Source organism: Bactrocera dorsalis, unplaced genomic scaffold (genome assembly GCF_023373825.1).
Source record: "Bactrocera dorsalis isolate Fly_Bdor unplaced genomic scaffold, ASM2337382v1 BdCtg059, whole genome shotgun sequence".
Classification (NCBI taxonomy): domain Eukaryota; kingdom Metazoa; phylum Arthropoda; class Insecta; order Diptera; family Tephritidae; genus Bactrocera; species Bactrocera dorsalis.
In genome coordinates, this window is record NW_026038110.1 from 5,228 (window position 1) to 27,399 (window position 22,172).

Consider the following 22,172-nt stretch of genomic DNA (forward strand, 5'->3'; position numbering starts at 1 on the left):
TCTATTAGTAAATTTCGATTAAGTGCGATTTTTTTTCGACTGCTTCACACATTTTACAGGGTGCTTAGTTAAATCTGATAATAAAATTAAATTGAAAAAAACAAAAAACTAATTTTAAATATCTGGAAAATTAATCTCCAAAGACTGAATAAGATAAATTTTTCTATAATAATAATAATAAAAAAAGGCAAAAAATAAATTAAAAATTTTAAACAAAAAAATATTTTTTTTTCAATTAAAAATATAAAATGTATATAAAAATATTTTTAAACCAAAAAATCATATTTCATAATTAAAAATATTTTTTATTATTGTTACAATTTTTTAATAATAATATTTTGTTATTGGTTTGATATTCAAATAATTGTAGTAAGGTTTGACATTAGTTGAAATTTTTTTTTAAAGAATTTTTAAAAAAAAAATTTTTTTCCTAAATTAAAAATAGGAAATTTTTATATGTATAAGTATTTTATTCCTCAAAAATTTTTTATATATGTACACATTATCAGCTAGGGCTGCCGTTAATTAAAATATTCTTATTCAGATTTTTATTAATTTGAAAATAAAGCTCAATAATTAAAATATGTCAAGTAACATTTTTTTATTTAACACCATAAAAATATATCATTTAATAAATATAGTAAAAGTTACCGTAGTAAAAATTTCTTTTTTTTTATTAATAAAAAATTATTATCATTTAAATAAAAAGTTTCACAACAATTTTTTTTTATACTAATTATTTTTCATAAGACTTTTATATGCAAATAAGTATTATTGATGAAGAAAAAATTATTATATTTATTTTTAATGAAAATATAAAAAAAAAATATTTTTTCACAACTGTTAATCCAAAAATATTAAATAGTAAAAAACACACATTATTTTTACAAAAATTTTTTTTGGAAAAAATATTTTTAAATTTCTTAAAAAAATATATTCCAAATAACTCTTGTTTGCAATTAATATTAGTTCCATAAAATGCGTGCTGAAGCCTCACGCCACCTTATTTCTTCAAAAATCAAGTGCCTTCATATCACTTTCCTTATCAAATATTAATTTTATGAGCATACATACATACATATATACATATGTACATATATACGTACCTAATAAGCGCTAACTAACAGTTTATAACAACAAGCGCTGACATACCCATATACGAGTACATAGATATATACTAACACACACACATTTATAAATACTCATGTGAGGGCAAACATAACATAACGCAATAATTGCAAGGTGTTTATGTTATTTACAAAGCGTCAAGCTGAAATTTTTTGGTTGCTTTTGCTTTGGGTTTTTCTGCCACAGCACATACATATGTATGTACAAGTGTATGTGGAATGTGAAATACTTTTTTGTAACTTGCGTCAATTGTCAAACCTCAAAATAGTTAAATATTTGTTATTTATTTAAAGGGTTATCAAATTACATCAAGCGTTTGGTAACCACACCACAACAACAAAAAAACAAGACCCTTCTTATCAAATATGATATCACTGTGAATCTTAAGAGCGTTTCTCCACACGTATGGAAGAAGAAAGTTAAACATTACCTTGCTTTCTATAAATAGCACTATTTAAATACTCGTAAATTAATTGCTTCTTCAAAATCTGCATGATAAGATTCTATTTTATCTTTTGTCTTCTTTCGTCAATCAGATAAATGCTATCTGTGTAAAAAAGTAATTATTTATTTATTTTACACTTGTTTATATAATCAAATGCTTAGGCTAAAGACATAGTCGATCCAAAGAGCAACGTTACATCTGATCAAATTTGACTCGGACTGCTCCCTTTTTTCATGTTCAAGTGAAATTCGATATCCATATGTCAGTTAGTTTGTGTTTAGCAGCTCTTTGTTTACGCCGCGTTTATCTGGCGATTTTTAGCATGCGAAAAAATTAACAACGAGTTGGCTTGAAATTTTATGTTCCCAATGGAATTCCCACTATGGAACCGTTGAAAATACCTCAGACGTGTTTTTGGGGAGTTCACTTTTCATGAACACAAAAAAAAAACAAAAATAGCATAAAGTATTCAATGAAAGTCCTGAAGTCTTCTAACACTTGTCCCAAGTGCGTCCTCCATCGAGTTCGGTTAATGATGCTAACATCGAGGCAGTCAAAAAATGAGTGAACATCGTCGTGATGCCATTAAAGAGATAGCAAAGCATCTCAATCTATCTTATCGATCGTCGAGACATATTTTGGTTAATGTTTTGGGTATGAAGTGTATCAGTGTAAGACTCATTACAGGTGACAAGACGTAGGATTTGTGATAATGACGTCAAATTGTCCAACAAGCTAGGGAATGGGCCGAAGCCAAAAACGCAAAAACTCGCTGGAGACACACTGAAGGTCATCCTTATATAATTGTATAGAAAATTTATTATGCTTTCGTATGCTTTATAGACTCAAAATAAGCCTATTTTGAAGGCTTTGATACTGAAGGTTTTTTTAGTCCGGGTGAAATTTGATCAGATTCGACTTTTCCTCCTATTTGTGTAGTTCATTATGTCTTATGGACCCTAAAAGGAGGACAACCGACAAACTTGTATACCATACACCAAAATTAAGTTAAGGTTATAATTATCTAACATTTCTCATTATTATTAGTAATTTTTCCTATTTATAAAATCTACTTTACATTCATCTCTCTCAAATTACAGGTAACATCTTGGATCACCAGTGATGGCAATGACACGCTACAACGGTTCGCCAGTCTTCAGTTGGACTCTGAAGCCGCCATAAAAGAGCAAGAGCAAGAGTTCGAAAAATATTATTTCATTTCGATGGTAAGTATAAACACGAGTATATTCAGCACTTTGCTACAACGATATGAGAAGTGTAGGAACCCTCAATTGGATCGGAGCTGATAAGTGGATATATAAATATTGTATTACATCAGAAAAATGATAACTGTTAGATAATGAAAAGTGTAAATGTATTTTAAGAGTATATTAATAGATTTTGGTTTTGTATTTTTTTATGTTCCGTCAGATTAGCCCTTCTGTCAGAGAGAATTAGATGTAATTCTTAAACCCTTAATTCTATATTAGTCTCTTTTACTAAGCGTTTATCTTCTGATTGGAAATCAGAAGCGACACACCGTCTATACGTTCCCAATATTACTTGGTAGTACACGTTGTAAGTTCTTGTTCTCTAGTACTTACACAAATACTTAAAGCAAAATTAATTTGGAATACCCCCAAGTGTGCTCCAAAGATAAAGAAACTACATGATAAGAACATGCTAACATACTCGACTATTCCATAACGATTCGATTTATATATGTCCGACTCGGAACCTACATTTTTTGAATATTCAAATCAAACTCCAATGGAGTTTATACTTTTCGTTCATGGCTCTGGGACTTATAAAAGAATTCCCAAGAAAAGAACCCGGCAGTTCGTGTTTTGAACTCAAAGTGATATATATGCGATCGTCTAGCATACCAGCTACTAAGCTCGAGCTTAACACCCATATTTATCGCTCTATATGTCTCCAACAACTTGAAAGATAAAAATTGTTTGCCACTTTCCTTCGGTCTGCTGTTGGAACTCTGAGACATATGTTTGAATTTGAGCTTCTCATGGGGAAAGGGTGCTCAAGCTTTCAAAAGCGTAGAACCGAAGAATGGTTGTCAAGTAAAATGTGCCTATTCAGAGTTAAGTCGTTTTTAGAAAAGAAAAAATTCACTTATTCATTGTATGCAGCACACTTTTTTTTGAGTATATAATAACTAACTGATTTTCACCCTTTTAGAAACACTTGGCCAAGGGCCGCGATCTGCACGATGCCGCAGTCAACATTGAGCCACTGCGCGAGAGCGCCGTCAACCTGAAGTCCGCACTCGATTGCTTCGCTGAAAAGCTTGAGTTGGCGCGAGAACGTATAGAAGCAGCAACCAGACTATACCAACTACTGCTGACACACCAGCTCGAGGCGCACTTGCTACAGGAGGCGCAACGGCTGGCCGAAATTTCAGGCGCCACTCAATTGCTTGAGAAATTCCGGCAGGAACAGCGAGAAAACAGCAACAACGAGCCGACGACGGATCAAACGGAAATCATAGAAACAACCAACAACAATAAGAACAATAAACCAAATAGTCTTAACCTCACACTCAACTATCGCAGCAATAGCACCACCAGCAGTTTAACCAAACAACAGCAATTGCAGCAACAACTGCAACATGTCGCCGTTATAACGAGTACACCGCTGCCGCGCATGAATCGCCTTAGTCATCGCTCCAGTTCGGGTATTGGTTCATTTGACGGTCAAACCTGTCAGTGTTGGCGTGAGAGTCGCAATATGGAGGATATGGATGAAATGCTGGACGCAGACGGTGAGGAGCTCGAAATGGAGGATGGCGAGGAGGAGCAATCGAAGGTGGCCGATTCCGGTGTAGGCGGCTGTGAGCGCTGCGAAGGAAACCTGAAGTTAACGCGCGTCTGCTCGTGCCAGAGCCTCAACGAAGCGGTCAATTTGTACAGCAAGAGGTAAGTTGCGAGCGTCGATGGCATGACTTTGTGTTCAATTTTAAATAGTTCGTGTCTCAACAGCGATGAGCTTGATTTCGAGTGCTATGAGCGCCCCATCAAACATTATAATGACATACACTCGCCCATGGAGGCGAATGCGCATCTGCAGTACCACGCCTCAAGTTTGGAATTGTCGAAGTTGGATGAAATCAGTTGTTTGGATCCGAAAATACAAAAGTAAGCTATCGTCTGTTCGGTTCTCTGTATTCATTCAAACACTGACCTTGTGCGTCTTCATTATTTCGCTTTTGAATTGTATTTTGTAGAACGCTTCTATTGATCATGCGTGAAATGATTGGCACGGAACGCGACTATGTACACTCGTTGAATTATGTCATTGAAAACTATGTCGACGAGTTGTTGCGCGAAGACATACCGCAGCCGTTACGCGGCCAACGTAATGTCATTTTCGGCAACATTGAGAAGATCTTCGAATTCCACAAATGGCATTTTCTCAATGAACTGGAACGCTATGAGCGCAATCCGTTGAAGGTTGGCAGCGCCTTCTTGGAAATGGAGTCGAAATTCTATTTGTATGCGCTTTACAACAAGAACAAACCGAAAAGTGATACGCTAATGAGTGAATATGGCACGGCATTCTTTAAGGTGAGTGAATGTATGGAATTTTTCTTAAACCAAAATTAGAAATTTATTTCATTGAATTGCCTCGTGAAAGTTTTTGAAAAGCTCGCATGAAAGCTACAAAAATGTTAAATACTTAAAAAAGCTTTTACAGCTTATAATGGAAGTGGGTATCACTTATAATCTAATGTAACTCTTATGTATTTCTCTATTTACAGTCCAAACAGTTCGAATTGAATGACAAGATGGACTTGGCCTCGTATTTACTGAAGCCCGTACAGCGTATGGGAAAATATGCCTTACTATTGCAGCAGTTGGTCAAAGCTTGCAATTCCGTTGAGGTAAGTTAAAATTCGAGCTTTGATTCGGCCCTCAAAAATAAAGTAAAATTAAAAAATTTCATCCATAAAGTGGAAGTTAGAGCTTTTATGGAACTTTGGACTAGTTTTATACTGGAATGATTCGCAGATGATTGTAAAATGACTTAACAATTCGTCCACATAAATATTAGTGACTAATAGGCCTCGAAATGTTGAAAAAATCAATCCGAGTTGAATTTCTCGTTTTTCTGTCGAAAAAAAGTCGTAAGCTCTTTATAGAGCCTAATAAATTACACTTTTATAGCAGGAATTCGTGACCAAATCCATGCCTCACAGAATTGCCGCAATAGTTTCCTCATTAGTCCATATATGTATATTCAAAGGCCTCAGTCATAAGCAAAGACCAACTGTATAAGATAATATCTATAACCTGCAAAACGACTACTTTCTTATTGTCACTTGCTCTTTTCACTCTACAGGGTGCCGCACTACAAGAGATCGCCGCCGATGTGGAAGAACTGCATCGCGCTGAGGAAATGGTTAAATTTCAACTGCGTCATGGCAATGATCTGCTGGCTATGGATTCACTGCGGGACTGCGATGTCAATGTGAAGGAACAAGGACGTCTGTTGCGACAAAATGAATTTCTGGTTTGGCAGGGACGTACTGGCAGAAAGTCACTGCGCCAAGTCTTTCTCTTCGAAGATCTAGTGCTGTTCAGTAAAGCACGCCGGTTTCCAGACCAAAAGGTTAGCGATTGATGGAAATTACCAATAAAAGTCTTTAAAATTGAAAATTGTTTATTCCTGCTGCAGAACTTGGACATTTATATCTATAAGAACAGCATTAAGACGTCAGATATCGGATTAACTGCACATGTGGGCGATTCAAAAACGAAATTTGAGATTTGGTTCCGTAAACGTAAACCGGAAGATACGTGGACGTTGCAGTGCATGTCGGAGGACATAAAGAATGCTTGGGCTGAGGAAATATCGAAGTTGCTGTGGAAACAAGCGAATCGAAATAGAGGTAATTTTATGGAGAGGGTTCAAATCCAGTTGTTTGGTGTTTAGAAAGTGTATACGACTTAAATGAAACATTTGTTTGTTGCTAAGAGCTTGCGCTTCTTCAGACTAGCTCACTTTCTGCTTTGTAACTTGAAATTTTCTAACTACTCCTATTTCATTCGGAAAATTATAGTTTTCATCTAGCTTTTCTCTAATTAAAACAGTTACTTATATGTTAAAATAACATTTTCTCTTAATGTATTTCTTAGAAATTCGCCTAGCCGAAATGTCTTCGATGGGAATCGGCAGCAAGCCGTGTCTCGACATACGTCCCAGCAACAATCAAATCAACGATCGCTCCATAACAATATCACAGCTCGGCAAAGGTAAGAGCAGAACGCCCAAGTCTTGATATGAAAACTAACTCCATCTTCCTCTCATTAAAGCGCCCAAACTGCGTCACTCCTTCGCCGGCATGCAACTGGATGTCAAGAAGGACGCACGTCGGCCCAGTTCCTTCATCTCCGAGAGTTCACTGTCGAGCGGCACCAGCAGTTCCTCACTCAGCACGGGCAGCTCTTCGGGCCACGAGCGCGTGGGTGTTAACGCCTGCAACAGCAAAACAACGCCGGGCGCTGTCAGCAGCCATCACGCGCTGGAGCTAATCAACGAGACGCAAACTCTCACGCTGAGCGGTGTTGGCGGCGCAACGGCGGCGATTGCGTCTGCCAGCGGCACGAATACAAATACGCTGAGTAGCAGTGGCAGCAGCGGTCACAGCGGTCGCAGCGGCAGCGGTAAGGGTGGCGTCGGAAATGGCAGCTCGGCGCGCGCCAAACGCTCAACCACGCTTGTCAGTCAACTCTCCATGGGTATTGAGCTTGAATTGAGTTACTTTTTCTGAATGCTTCTTGTTTCTTGTATTTGTTTTTGTTTTTAGTTTAGTGTTTCTGTTAAAAGGTTATTTTTGACTAACCGGGTTTTTAGCTAAAAACTACTTGTATAGTTATATTTAAGTTATTATTTTTGTAAAATCGAAAATTGTTTGCCACAGCTTACAGTCTAAGCCTGGCTTCCCCAAACACACACTCAAGTGCATGTATGTATGTGTGTTTGTCAGTTATTTCAACTTTATTTATCAGTATTATTAGTTGTTTTTAAAATTCGTTATGGTTTCAAAATTCCAAAATGTAAATAATTTTCAACTACTATCACTCTTTATGTATGTATTTGTAATGCCGTGTTGCATCCTCTTGTCCACACTTGACTTCCACACACTATTTCCACTAACGGTTTATAATTTTTGCAAAAAAAAAAAAATCAATCATGTCTCCATCATGCAGAAAGCGGCATACTGTCCGACATCTCAATGACGCCCGATCACGAGCCGGCGGATGTCACAACCAGCTGGTTAAATGCCACAACAAAAGCAACAACAAAATCATCGCCGAACGCCAGCAGCACGGCGGCCACCGTCGGCGACAGCACGGTGATTTTCCGCCGCCATCGCTTCCATCTGCTGAAACACCATCACCACCAAAAGGAACTCAACCAGCAACAACAACAACAATCAACACAAGCGGCCTTAACGGAACGCATAAGCATGACCGAACAATGCAATCCGTAGTTGCGGGCGAGGCGCAACTCTCTGCGAAATTTCGAAAAGCACGAAAGTTGAGTAAAAACGAGTTTAAAACAGCACATAGTACCGAACCATTACAAAAACAAAAAAAAAATAAAATAAAAACTAAAAAAAACTTAGCAATAATTTTTAAATAATTTTATAATTAATGGAATTAGTGAAATACGATAATTAAATGCTAAGTGTTTTATGTGTACACACAACAACAACAAAACTAAATTTCAGAATACATACATACCAACAAATACACACAAATGGCGCTTACATACATACATACATTGTATGTTATCTCTTTTTTGTTGTTTTTGTTGTATATTTTTCGTTTCAATTGGTTTATAGTTTTTGTTCTAAGCCACAGCCAACTAAGTAAGCGCCCAAATTACTGTTTGAAAAATAAACAGAATTATATTTCAAGCATTTTCATTACAAATAAAAGCATATTGTAAAAGGCGAAGAGTAAAAACAAAATAAAATATTGTTAAATAATATGTACGAGTATGTAGTTGTAAATCTTTGAACCAGTGCTATATGCCTTTCGCTTTAAATACTTAAAATATTATATACGAAACCCACGAAACAGTTTTAATAAGCTCCCACATATGTATGTATAATTAATTTTTCCTCCACACACACACTCACAAGTGTTATATGAAGTCCTGAATTGGCTTGAATTCTCTTTCGAAGTGTCAATTTTTTATTTGAAACAACAAGAATTATCGTAGATAATAAAATTGGAATCCGCCACATTTTGAATTGTCTAATAAAATTACCGTAAGCTTTAATATTTATGCAAATGTCTTTGTACAATGTAGACACAAGTGAAATAATCTATGATTTTTCGCAACATTCAATACTTTAATGTTCGCTAGCATAGTCACATTTTCGTATCACAAAGTAAGGTCTATGTTTTACAGTAATTAGTGCATATGTATGTATATACGATATCCTCATTATGATGCGTGTACTGTTATTTTTTTATTGAATTGGAAATTATGTAATCTGCGTAATAAATATTTGAATTGCTGTAATCACTACTACACACACAATGCCGTGTGTATATACATATGTATTTACGAGTATAAGTTGCATGTTCAGCAAAAATAAAGAAAATGTAATAAAAAATTCAAATTAAAAAAGTGCATTTTTTTCTTAAATAAAAATTTATTTTTGCAGCAAAAAACGCGCAGTTTATTATCAGCATTACGTCCCTTCGCCGCAAGCGGCAAAGGCCCACATGATTATTCGGGAGTAAAATTTTACATCATTAAAAACTGCACCGCACACTTGAAACAACCTCCGTGCGTGAGATTTGAACATAAGCATTATGATTCAAAAGACCAGCACGCTAGCTTTGCGTCATTAAAACGCATTCAAAATTTTGTTTCAATGTGCTACTAGTTATAAAGTACAATTAAATTAGTATAGGCGTACACCAATTATTGCAGCTAATACACAAACCACGGATTTACACCTATATCGCTTACCATAAAACAGATCAACATTACTTCCCGCTATATTTTTAATATGTATTTCCCCTTGGATGTATAAATGCATGCAAAATTTAAGGGTTAAAAATGCGTTTTTTTTTTTAATTTAGCATAAAAATATATAAAAAATTAAGTTATATAGATTAAAAATGCTAGGGACCAATCACACTTATCCGCCATGCAGCGTCGAAATAAACAGGATGTTGTCATTCGGTTGTATTTCATACTCTAGTTCACCCTGGAAGAATAGCAACAATAACATCAACAATAATTTAATGAATTCGAAAAAGCTTACAAGTAACTCCCAATCCGTGTCGTTCACAAGCACCAATATGCCGGGGCGCCTGCATAAAAACAAAACAAAAGCGACGAATAATTAACAATATTTAACAAAATATTTGTTCCAATATGTAGATGCTTTGCTGAGCTTAAGCCTCAAGCATCTTACTAAATAGCTATCAATTTGAGAACTTACACTGAGTCATCTTGTATGAACAATTCTGGGCGCTCTGTCAAAATATTGGCGTGCATCCACTTGAGCAGCTTACGTATGGTCCCTGAAATGTTAATTTATAAGACATTAAAGCTGAAATAATATATATTTGAAGTTTACTCACATTTTTCGTCACCATTCAATGTTACCTGCCGCCGCTTAATGTTTCCAAATAGCAATTCAGCGCCAGCACTAAAATTGTGAGCTTTTAAAGTAACGCAAAACAAATATTTGTAAATAAATTATACTCACCTAAATTCTAAAAATATATTAAGGTCGCTCTTGGACATTACAACGTTTAACTTATTTAATAATATTATTATACTTTCTTCCCTGAGAAATAATCGAGACACGCTTTGTTAAACTGCAACGAGGTAAACAAAAACACAAACAGCTGTTTCTAACAGTTTTAGAGCTGTGGTTATCATAGTTTTAAAAGCAATGCAAAATCTCGAAATAATCACATATCCAATAAAATAATTATTCAACTTATTTAAACTATTTAACTCCAACACAGTTTCCCATATAGACAAACCATCAAGAAATGAAAGTACCCTTTCAATGCTTAGGACCTAGTGGTAAAATATAAGCAGCACTTTAGTTGGTGGAATATCTTTTCCACCCGGAATTAAATCCTACAACATGCCTACTCACCATATGGTTATGAACAAATTAGAATAGGCTGTGGCAATATATTCGTAAAAACAGCTTAACTTTTCTAAATTCTTTTAATTTATTGATCTACAAATTCACTGATCATTTTTATTCGCTTTGTCCAATTTAGTTAAATCTAATTTGTAGTCCACTGGTTTGTCATATCCCATTATACGTGCATAGTGTTCAGGGTCATCGAAGAGAGCAGGATCAACGAACAGAGGTTTATCATGCACCACAAATGATGTAAACATTCCAGGAACTTCAGGAACCTTAACATCATCTGGCTTGAATGTAGTCTGCGAGTAAAAAATATTTATTGTTAACAATAATGTGTTTTTCAGAGATAAATTCTTCACAAACCTTAATCTTAAATAACAAAATTGATATTGTTGTTGCCGTGTATTCCTCCGATTTTGGGTTGTAATGAATTTCTGTAACATACTTTTTCGTGATAAAATGCAATAACAGCGGTGTCACGAATGTGAAGAAACCAGCAAAACCACACAGAAATACTGCCATTGGCTTGCCTCCCATATTCAATCCTTGTTCCAATAATATCGGTTGTGCGGCCAAACCTGCCAAGCTGGTGGCAAGGGAAAATACTTTTACAGCTTTCATCCTCGGCGCCAAACCGCCGTAATAAACGCGTATATCTTCAACTTCATTAGGATTGGTGCCAGAGCTTGCCTTGGAAGCGTACAATCGATGCTGTTGCGCATCAACTGTGTGTTGTGGAACTTTCGAACAGCAAATTGGTGCCAAAATACATGCATTACAATTCACTTTGGAAGTTGTGACACATTTTACACCATGTTGACCAATTGTCACTAGTGAACGACTACCTCGCACTAGCGTGCGCAATGACAGCATTTTTAATAAAAATAATTATTTACAATTTTATTGAAGACTTAGTTAAAAATTATGTTTTAAATAAAATTTACAACGACTAAACTGATGAGCACCACAAGGCTATTGAATAACCGCTTGTCAAAAACAGCTGTTTTTCAGTGGGGTGTCAGCCAAACAGAATTTGAGCAGATTGGCCATTATTTGAAAATACGTATAAATATAACAATCTTTTTATAGTTTTGGATTCTATATTCCGCTTATAAATTTGATTAAGAGTCTTTCGCAATTTATACATTACATTTTTAGTTAAATTTCCGTAACGAAATTACAATTAAATACGTTTGGTAAACAGAGCAGGGTCGTTCATTTTGCATTTTTTTTAGAAAATATTGGCATGCTCGATGTGCTTGCTTATTACTTTTATTTAGAATTTTTACATTATTTTTGCTGATACATTAAGATGTTTTCTGAATTCAAAAAGACAATAGCAATAAATTATTAAAATTCAGCGACTTTAAGTTGCTTAGCCCGGACCCACACCATTTAACTTTTAGTTCCACAAATAAAAGCGTAGTGAAGATTAAACGATAACTCGTCAACACTGAGCGGGGTATTTCAATAGAGCTCCCACCAATTTGCAATCAGTCAGACCCGGCTGCCGAAGCAGTAGAAAAATTGGGGAAAGTGTTGGAACGCGTTGAAGAAAAGTTCAATAGTAAACTTCATAAAAAGTAAATATTAATAGTTCTTCGAATTAAAATTAATGTGTTAATGTAAAATTAAATGCTATTTAAGAAGTATTGAGCGTGAAAACAAATTCATCTTACATATCAAATGTGCGTGTGTGTGTGAATTTCAAAGGATGTAAAGTAAAAATCTAATTGGAGAAATTTTTTTCCTGTTGGATTTTTCACTCGCTTCCACATGTGAATTTTATCGATTACGTCGGCTGACAGGCATTAAAAAAGCGCCGACATGTGCAAAAATGAGTAATGAAGCTCGATATGAATTAAAATGTGAAAAATAAATCCACTTACGATAATAGACGAAGAAAAAACCAGTAATTAAGAGCTAATGTATTTATAAATTGTTTTTTCTTCTCCATTTATTTCCTGTACTTCGCTTACTCGCTCTATCATTGCGTTCTTAATATGAAATAAATTAGTTCTATGCGATTGCTACTGTTACAAGTTAACTTGCGTGCAAATTGATATGTATGAAGTATATTTATTTTTATTTGAATTGATCGTGCAAAAATTTCTTTGAGAAGGCTCACCTTAGCTGTCGCTAAATTGAAACCTACCTACAACAATGTGGGCTCGTGATTATATTTACACACTTATGGAGATATGAATGTGTGTAGATAGATAGCAAGCGAAAGCTACAACAAAAAAATTATGTTAAAAACAAACCGGATATTTCACTAAAGCTAAGCTTTAATAAAAATTAAGCATATTAACGGTGGGGGACAGTGTCAAACAGACGATAAAAGTGACATATGTATGTATGTATGTATATCCACATAAATACCAACAATAAAACGAAATCACAATCCGACGAACCACACTAAATTTGCACGTTAGTACTAGTCAAACATACAAGCCGTCTAATGCACAAACAATTAAAGAGAGTATTTGTAGGAAGAAATAAAATATTTTATGAAACTGAAAATGCCTACAATAAAGTTTAGGAAGCGCCAACCTAAATGCAAATAAATTGATTGAAGCAATTTTGCATAAAATTCAGTTAACATCGTATATGCATGTAGATGTGAATTTTTGTTAGTCGACTAATATTTTTTTTCTTTCATTTTGGCGGTATGTGAGTTTTTTAACACATATTTTTGAAGAAACTTTCTTCAGTGCACGCACTGTGTATTCAATGTACTAAAAAGGCAAACAAAATTAACTTGCTGTAAGTTTTAATACATTTCGTACTTTACTTCCATTTTCGATTAAGAAAGAAAGAAATATTGTATATTTTGCCCAACTGGCTCTTTTGACATTTTAATGAAAATGTTCTCACACTAATCTAATTTCAAAATACATGTTTTGTTTAAGTGAAGTTTGTTATAAATTATGTGTTTTTAAAGAATTTGCATATTTACGGTATTTATGACTAAAAAATATAAAAAATAATGATAGTAAACGTTTATCTGATTAATAAGTTGCATATATACTTAGCCCATATTATTTTATCGTAATATATAAAAAATGGCCTGGCTTATAATTTTATTGTGTTTTGTCACTCATTTATGTACAGAGGCTTTCGTCCGTCTCTATCTATTCCGAAAAGTTTCGGAATTGTAGTGGTCCATATCTAAAGCACATATTTTTAATCGTTGCTCTATTAGATTTTATTATTACTACTATTTGGACAGTCTGTACATGTTTACAGCTGTTTTTATGCTGTGATAACATATTGATTAATAATTTTGCGAATATATAAAAAAAAAATTATTTTTTTAGACTTCTGCCAAAAAATATTACGTTATGATGAGCTACACTGGAAATTCCCATTAAGAATTTATTAGCATTATAATTCAGCTCACTTTGAAATTGTTACCCAAAATCACATATGCTAGTCACACTGTGCAGTTATGTATAATTTAGCGCCGAATGCTTTCTTACTTCAGTGACTGCGGTGGCGTGTTGTCTTATATATGTATATTTGTATGTAGGATTAGATTTTCGGCGAAATATTACGAATTGACTTATTTTGTAGTAGATGACTGCTATGGATTTACATATACTCCATATAAATACATACATATGTAATGAAACCATATATTACATATATGTACATACATACTACATATAAGTACTTTTGCTAATTATTTTTTGGGTGAACTTTACTTTCAGAGTTGTTCGAATAACATACTCAAATACGTACCAATATATACTTGCCTAAACGTGCTTATATATACATACATATAACATTTTTTCCATATATAAACTATATTTTGCTTTCTTCATAATTCGGTTTGCATAAAACCTAATAAAAGTACCTACACATAAATATATGTATATATATGCACATAAATACATACATATGTATGTATATATGTATATCAATTTGACCACAGTATGTAAATAAACGAGAGTATGCGCGAGTAATACGCTCGTTTCGCTTTTCTTTTATCAAGTCTTCGGTGATCTCAACGTTGATCACATAACTATTTACTATATGTGAGTACTACTAGGTAAACGTGAAGCAGAGGTCTGCCAAAAATATAGTTAGTAATTAAGTTGGTTTTCTTTGATTTTTTGTGTTGTTACTTTTGTTGTGTTGTTACTGAAGGTATTCTTCTCTTTGCCTCTTTATTTATTTAGTCGGTGTGGCTTTTTAGTTGCCAATTCTGCTGCGAAGTTTAGCGAAAATAATAAATAAAAACAACAACACTTCACAAAGTTTGTGTAGCCACTATTCGGCTAGGTCAGCTTTTCTATTCTATATGATCAGGTGATGCGACTTTCCTTCACACATTTGTATTCATTGCTGCCATCACATCTGCAGAGTGTCGCACGAGACTTATGTATGTAGGGGCTGACTCAAGTTGCGGGGGATACAGATTTGCATACAAACATCTGCACATTTTTACAGATCATGATAAAAAAATAAGAACTTTCGTAGGGTAAACATGTTATGGAGAAACCAAATCTTTATAAAGTCACATAATCATTGAGTCACTTCGAGCTATAGAAAACTTTAAAGTCGGAAAATATGTATATAATGGCCATCAAACTGTTTGTGACAATTTTCTTTCAAAGACCACCTTATAGATGTAGTCACAACAATATTTCGGTTATTTTTTATTTGGACATCTTAAGAGTTTAAACAAAGTCCACATTCTCAAAATTGCACAGTACTGTATGTCACCACATGTCAACAAAAAGAAAGTATAAAAATTTTGCGAACAAGAGTAAAGAGAGCCGATGTTGGGGGTGAACTTATTTTGTGCGATGTAAATACAATATGTGACAAGGGTGGAACAGGTGCCGTGCACGGCATCGGCAAGAACGGAACACCAAACAAAGTGGGCGTGAGTTTGGGTGTGTGCAATTCGTTGTAACGGTGAATGATTTCATTCAGAAAAATCTGGAACGATTGGAATTGGAACAGAAGAGCATAATTGTGGACGACCTCTCCGTTTAAAAGCAATGCCATTGAATTAAATGTAATAATAATGCCATAAATGAAGCTTATGGCTGCGTGTGGGCGACGTAGATTCAGTTCGTCATGCCACACAAATAGCAAAACTGTTTATGCTATCATCAGATGGAGAGTCTATACAGTCTGATGATAAAAAATGTATTTACAAGTACCGTTAGATTAGTAGAAGCGCCGTTAATAAAAAATGATTGAAAAGTGATAACTGAAGTGTTAAAAAGTTTATCCAATGCGGGCGCAATATCCTTTACACATTATAGCACACTTTTGCTCAAATATACTTATGTATGGGTGAGTGCTTCGCGTTCAAGGTCGTACAGCAGCAGTTTAAGCATCTATCGATTAAAATCATTGTTGTTCTCCCGCAAAAGCGATGGCTTTGTTTGTGGATTCGCTGCCAACTAGTGTGGAGTATGTACGCCACCAGGGAGGATGCCCAAAGCCCGCTGACATTGAGTGAGCGTTCACAAAAACATACATATGTACACACACACCCACTGTCTTATATATGTATGAATGAATATATATACATATATTTTTTTGCATGTGTAAAGTATATACATACATATGTATACATGTACCTATGTAGGTACATGTGTACGACTAGATTGCGTGGGCACACTTAAATAAATATCCACATTTGTAAGTGTGCCTTGTGTGTTCCGCAGGAGCTGCATAAAGGATGTAAGTTAGAGAAATACGTGCGTATGTACATACATATGTACATATATCGCCGGTTTCTGGTATGAAGAAGTCCTCCATTAAACGAGTGTGTACCAAGTTAAGCGTTTGGAGTAGCCGATCCATTCATTAGATATGGCTGATTGAAGATTATGGCGATGTATCATAGAAATAGTGTGCTATGTACGTATGTACATATGTTTGTGCGAATTATGCAAAATGAAAAAAAAAATGTTCATACCAAAGTGCTCATAGAAGTGCCGTTCTTTATGAGAGCAGACGCGAACATTGCAGTGCTTTATTGCTATTTGAACCATATAAGCTTCCATTTAAGGATCTTTAAACCTTAAATCGTTCATATAAAATCTTCCATCATTATTGAATTTAATCCATTACAACCATCTCTATTATCTCTCAATTTAAGAAATATTAATTACTTATATCCACTTACGGATTTTAAAGAATTTCGAAAAGGTAGTTAAGAAATAAATAAAAATATGGCAATGCAACAAAATTTATAAAATGTAATGTACTTTAAAAATCGGCGATTCATTTTGAGAAATTTTGTATTCTTGATTCTGTTAATTCTATTACTACTATACATACATAGATGAATACAAGTAATGATCGAAGAACTAGTCAAAGCTTTTAATTTTGACAAAATAGCGTCTTCCCACAAAAAAACTTTTTTTTTTTTTTAATTTACATTTCAAAGTGACATAAAAATGAAAATTTTTATCAACAACCTTATTCCTTTGATCAATACCTGACAAATATAAATGTAGAAAATCGCTTGAAAATTTCAAGTCGATCGGTCCAGCCATTGAAAATATAATTAAAGGCTGCAGTAATTCTATTTTTTTTAAATCCCATCTCAAAGAGAAGAAAATTTGGTACAAGAATGTACATATGTATATAGGAAAATGCCTAATATTTCAATTATAATAGTATGAATATGTATTTAAAATTAACTATCTACTAAAATTTTCTCATGAAAGTACGATGCCAATAAGATGCAAATGTAAGATAGCTCCTATTAAAATATTTTGACTTCTGGTTTGAGGAATTCAAAAGTTGTTCTATGTTCTTAAGCTCTAGGCTTTACCTCTTCCACAAATTCTTATTTTTATTTTACAAAAATACCATTAATTTTATTGTCTTAAATTTTTTTTTACAGAAATTAAACGCAGCCGCCGTCATTCGACAATAAAATTTCGCAAATATCGCCGTAAATTGGAAGACAATTATTTTAAAGAGAAAATTGCTTCAAGCACGCATTGTCACATACTATAACTAAAAATATTGTACATAATTTTAAAAGGCAGTAAAGCAAAACAGAATAAAACCTACATTAGGTGAAACCACAACAAACCAATACTTAGAACGTTCCAAAGAGTTACCCAGTCAATAATAAAATAAATTAAATAAGAAAATATAAACAAATAATTAATAAAAATGATTAATATGGACATTAGCGTAACACCGAATTATTCGTACATTTTCGATTTCGAAAATGATTTTATCCACCAACGCACACGCAAATGGATGGTCGAGAATTGGACTTGGGTTTTCTACTATTGTGGCATTTATATGTTGGTGATATTTGGCGGACAGCATTTTATGCAGAATCGTCCCAGGTAAGTCACATGTCGACAATAGGCGAAAAGCAGAGTGTACAATATTGTTTTTAATACATAGTTATGTTGATAGAATATTAATAATGTATGGCTAAAAATATACTATATTTCTCATATACATATACAATACAATTTTATGTTATTAAATTTGAGCGTGTTTAGTGAAATTTAAGCCGAAAAAACAAGAAAAAAATCTTTCTCGTTTGTTTCTCTATAAAATTTGATTTTGACACACACGTTTTTATCGCGTGCGAAAAGTGTTCCAGCAACTTTGTGTTCATGATTGTGTGTTTTAAAGGTCTTAACTCGCGAGCTTATCGCCAGCTATAAATTTCTAATTTATTATCACTTAATGAATACTTTACATTCGTTTAAGTAGCCAATATAATGATTACTTTTAGTTTATTTAAGTAGCCTAATCTAGAGTTCCGACATTTACGACTAAACTATTAAAATAATTTAGTGGATTTGTCTACTACTTTTTAATGGGTTTAGGGGCGCCGTGACGTTTGGAAGACTGCTAAAAAGTTTCTTCCCAAGTCTTTCACAAGCAATATAAGAGAGACAAATTAGACTTCAGTTTGCTGCTTAAAAATTTTACTTTCGATAGATTTCGGTTTTTTTCCCGCTGTAAATCTTCACACTTAATCAAATTTAATTTTATATGTTTTTCTCGATTATACTTTATAAAAAAAAAGAAAAATTTTAATTTCGGTTGAACTTCGGTTGTCCGATCTGAAAAATTTGTATGGAGATTCTTCCGTTAGCCTTGGTTCGATATTTTGCGTTTCCGACAAATAAATTTTTTTTTTGGAGAAAAAGACGTCTGCAAAATTTCAGATCGAATTCTCAAAAACTGAGGGACTAGTTCGCGTAAATATCATACTCGTTAAATCGAATTAGCTCGACACGCTGGTCATTTATATGTACATATATTTTTTATAGAGTCTCTGCTTCTGATTTTTACAAACTTAACATACCCTGTTCGAGTTATAAAAAAAGGTACGCGAATATTTTGTAAAGCAACACCAGGGACTGATTAATATAACGTTAACGAACTATTGTGAATGATGATTACTTTGGACGCAGCCAACTTCGCTTTATTTCCAATTTCTTCCCGGTCGTCATCAAAAGAAAACGGTTTTATTATTTTTGCATTGTATTTTCTATTTTATTCCAAAAATTCTTCATTATTAAAACCATATAATATTGGGTTGTCAAAAAAGTCTTGCGGTATTTTCGCTAGTTGGCGCTGAAAGCGCGTAGTTCTAGTTTTATTCGTCGCATCGGGTCATGCTCATTTCACGCGCTAACACGTGTTTGATTGATTGTCGTTTCTTTTAAATCGTTCGTGAGTTATAGCATCGCAAACATGGAGCAAAATAAAGAGAAAATACGGCATATTTTTCAGTACTACTACGATAAAGGCAAAAATGCATTTCAAGCCGCCAATAAAATTTGTGCAGTTTATGGACCCGATACAGTTTCCATTTCCACCGCACAACGATGGTTTTAACGTTTTTGTTCTGGTGTAGAGATGGTCGAAGATGCGCCTTGCTCCGGAAGGCCTGTCGTCGAAAATTGCGTTTAAATCGCTGAATTGGTCGAAAGAGACCGGCATAGTAGTCATCAAAGAAGCTCGATGTATGCATGGGTGCCACACGAATTGATTCAATAAAAATACAAGACTTTTTTGACAACCTAATATAATACTTAGAATCAAACATTTTTTCTTGAAGCCTTGACAAATATTTGAAAATTAAATTCCAAGCGCATTATTATGCAGTTAGCTTACAACTGTCGTACTAAAATGTAGTGTTTGTTGGTAAATCATTTAATAGCGGACGGCTCACTACACATTTTCGGTGCCATCATCCCTTTAGCACCCTCTTAAAAATAAATTATGCATTCTGAATTATGTAATGCAATTACAATTAAACAACCAGACATGATTAGAAATTATTAATATTATTAATTAGTGAATAATTAATATCAAATGAACGATGACTTAAAACACCTATGGGTTTGACTTAAGATAAAAGGACACTCTGAAGGCTTTCACACACACATTGTGCTTTAAGCTGGTGGACGGAAAGTTTCCACCTTTCAATTCAGAGTAGTATTTTGAATAATCAAAAATTTTGCTTAGAAAGTAACGAAATTTAGTTATGACTCCAAGCGTAGTTCCGATTTCGGGTCTCTCGGTGTTTCACTTTCACGACGTCACCTGGCGATATGTCGGCCAAATGCCGCCAAAGAAGAAATTACATCGTTACTCGTATTATCTGTTTTCACTACTTTTGAATATAATCATAACGGTTGGCTATCCCACGCATCTGATGATTGGCCTGATCAAAAGTGACAGCAAAGCGGATGTGTTTAAGAATATGACTATCAACTTGACATGCCTGGCAAGTAGCATCAAGACCGTCGCAATTTGGTGGCGTCTAGCGGAGGTACAAAAGATATATGCCATCATCTCGAAGCTCGATAAACACATAACACAGCCTGCTGATTGCCAATTGTACAAAATGGTCGCAGTGCGTCGCGCTCAGCGTTTGCTCTACTTTATACTCTTCATAGCACTCGGCGCTACGATTTCATCGGAAGTTGCCACCATAATTGGTGGTTTTCTGGGCGATTGGCGTCTCATGTATCCGGCATATTTTCCCTTCGATGTAGAGCGTAGCGTCTGGGGTTACGCAATCGCGCATCTGTACCAGTGTATTGGTGTAACTGTGCAGATCTTCCAAAATCTCATCAATGATACGTTTCCACCCATGGCACTGGCGATGTTGGCTGGCCACGTACGTTTGTTGAATGTGCGTGTGGCACGTGTGGGGCACGATGCGCGCGTGCGCCGACAAGTGTCCAATGCTCAGTTCTTGCTGTGCGTGGAGGACTACAAAGATTTGCTAGAGTAAACGACTGTTATTTTGTTGTTGTTATGTACATTTAATATCCGTCTTTGTTTTTGTTTACATTGTGCGCACGTGTCTCTAGGTTTCGTGTTGCAATTCAACGCATCTGCTCTCTTGGCACTTTTGTGCAAATTCTGGTTACCGCCATCAATATGGGTGTGGTCATTGTCTATTTAATCTTCTATGTCGACGGCATATTTGCATATATCTACTATATAGTATTCTTGATTGCAATGCCAATGGAGGTGTTTCCGCTGTGCTACTATGGCACTTGCATGCAGTTGGAGTTCGAGCAGCTGACCTACGCCATATTTTCCTGCAACTGGATGGATCAGAGTGTAGCGTTCAAGAAGAATCTACTTATTTTCGCGGAGCAATCGTTGCGTGAGCAAATCGTCATTGCCGGTGGCATGTTTGCTGTTAATTTAGGTACTTTCTTTGCGACTTTGAAGTTTGCATACTCCCTCTTCACGCTCGTCATACAGATGAAATAGAGATGAAGAAAGCAAAGTTTGTGTATTTAGAAGCTGCTTATTGTCTTAATATACATGGTTCTATAGCTAATAAAGTATAATTCATAGCTTCAGCTTAAAGTCTTCGAATTTGGTGATTAACTGACTTAATCTAAGCTTTGAAAAAATCGGTCTTCATTCTCCATACAGCTGGTCCTGTGCCTTAATAGCCTTAAATTATTTTAGTTTTTCTGGGCTAGCGAAATTTGCAAATTATACCTGCAGGGCTTGTCCGGAAAGAAATAGCACTGAGCCACTTTAAAAAAAAAATATTGAACCAATCGTTACAATTCTTTAAAATCTTTCAAAAAATGCTTCTTTTGTGTCCATGCAGTGCGGTCAGCGCGATTTCCAAGCATTGAAGGCATTATGCGGAATAGCCTGGAGCGCCGAGATACATGCTGCTTGGATCCCCTCTGTCGTCTAAAAATGCTTGGCTTCCATCGGCCTTTTCTGGCAATGAAACAAAACTAAGTTCGGGGAGCCACATCTGGCCTGTAGGGAGGCTGCGGAAGAGTTGGGATGCCAGCCTTGGTTAGGTAGCTGTTCACAAGAAAGGCGGTGTGCGCCAGGGCGTTGTCGTGGTGCAACTTCCTATCGGTTGCGATGTCTTGTCGGACCCGATTGACCCTTCGTTTGAGTCTCTTGAGGTCTTAAACGTTGACG

The 22,172-nt window shown here is 35.0% G+C and overlaps 5 protein-coding genes across 8 annotated transcripts in view; 3 read left to right on the forward strand and 2 right to left on the reverse strand.

Moving 5' to 3' along the window:
- Positions 1-2,673: 2,673 nt before the first annotated feature.
- LOC105232680 (uncharacterized) lies at positions 2,674-8,887 on the forward strand (the record flags this gene model as incomplete). 2 transcript variants are annotated; one of them, XM_049461595.1, is given in 10 exon segments in its annotated part: positions 2,674-2,799; positions 3,770-4,506; positions 4,555-4,725; positions 4,815-5,154; positions 5,349-5,471; positions 5,930-6,199; positions 6,266-6,479; positions 6,727-6,843; positions 6,904-7,329; positions 7,801-8,887. In XM_049461595.1, coding segments are annotated over 10 exon segments (2,808 nt in total), but the record flags the coding sequence as incomplete, so codon positions are not given.
- Positions 8,888-9,659: 772 nt separating this feature from the next.
- LOC105232681 (ubiquitin-related modifier 1 homolog) lies at positions 9,660-10,484 on the reverse strand. The gene is made up of 5 exons (XM_011214455.4): positions 10,332-10,484; positions 10,204-10,271; positions 10,062-10,143; positions 9,882-9,930; positions 9,660-9,824 (listed from the first exon to the last, which is right to left on the reverse strand). Exons 1-5 carry the CDS (start codon positions 10,367-10,369, stop codon positions 9,756-9,758), a joined length of 306 nt encoding a protein of 101 aa, XP_011212757.1. The 5' UTR covers positions 10,370-10,484; the 3' UTR covers positions 9,660-9,755.
- Positions 10,485-10,782: 298 nt separating this feature from the next.
- Positions 10,783-11,723, reverse strand: LOC105232683 (transmembrane protein 70 homolog, mitochondrial). The gene is made up of 2 exons (XM_011214456.4): positions 11,097-11,723; positions 10,783-11,032 (listed from the first exon to the last, which is right to left on the reverse strand). Exons 1-2 carry the CDS (start codon positions 11,604-11,606, stop codon positions 10,829-10,831), a joined length of 714 nt encoding a protein of 237 aa, XP_011212758.2. The 5' UTR covers positions 11,607-11,723; the 3' UTR covers positions 10,783-10,828.
- A 435-nt stretch (positions 11,724-12,158) lies between these two features.
- Positions 12,159-22,172, forward strand: part of LOC105232684 (elongation of very long chain fatty acids protein 6) — a 41,699-nt gene continuing 31,685 nt past the window's right edge. The window contains exons 1-2 of one of the 3 annotated variants that reach the window (XM_049461598.1): positions 12,159-12,316; positions 17,614-18,073. In XM_049461598.1, the coding sequence (XP_049317555.1) occupies positions 17,892-18,073 (182 nt within the window). In that variant the 5' untranslated portion in view covers positions 12,159-12,316; positions 17,614-17,891. Of the gene's footprint in view, positions 13,500-17,613; positions 18,074-22,172 lie in introns of all 3 variants that reach the window. The other 2 variants (XM_049461600.1, XM_049461599.1) reach the window with 2 other exon arrangements.
- Positions 19,536-21,490, forward strand: LOC115066594 (odorant receptor 33b). Its single transcript, XM_029553007.2, has 2 exons — positions 19,536-20,993; positions 21,077-21,490. Exons 1-2 carry the CDS (start codon positions 20,242-20,244, stop codon positions 21,486-21,488), a joined length of 1,164 nt encoding a protein of 387 aa, XP_029408867.2. The 5' UTR covers positions 19,536-20,241; the 3' UTR covers positions 21,489-21,490.

Excerpts from the sequence above, each read along its gene's own strand:
- LOC115066594 (XM_029553007.2), top strand. The coding sequence starts at position 20,242 with ATGACTCCAAGCGTAGTTCCGATTTCGGGTCTCTCGGTGTTTCACTTT. Across the intron at positions 20,994-21,076 it reads GACTACAAAGATTTGCTAGA|GTTTCGTGTTGCAATTCAAC; the intron begins GTAAACGACTGT and ends ACGTGTCTCTAG.
- LOC105232681 (XM_011214455.4), bottom strand. The coding sequence starts at position 10,369 with ATGTCCAAGAGCGACCTTAATATATTTTTAGAATTTAG. Across the intron at positions 10,144-10,203 it reads ATTGAATGGTGACGAAAAAT|GGACCATACGTAAGCTGCTC; the intron begins GTGAGTAAACTT and ends TTAACATTTCAG. Across the intron at positions 9,825-9,881 it reads ACACGGATTGGGAGTTACTT|GGTGAACTAGAGTATGAAAT; the intron begins GTAAGCTTTTTC and ends CTATTCTTCCAG.
- LOC105232683 (XM_011214456.4), bottom strand. The coding sequence starts at position 11,606 with ATGCTGTCATTGCGCACGCTAGTGCGAGGTAGTCGTTCACTAGTGACA. Across the intron at positions 11,033-11,096 it reads TTTTGTTATTTAAGATTAAG|ACTACATTCAAGCCAGATGA; the intron begins GTTTGTGAAGAA and ends TTTTACTCGCAG.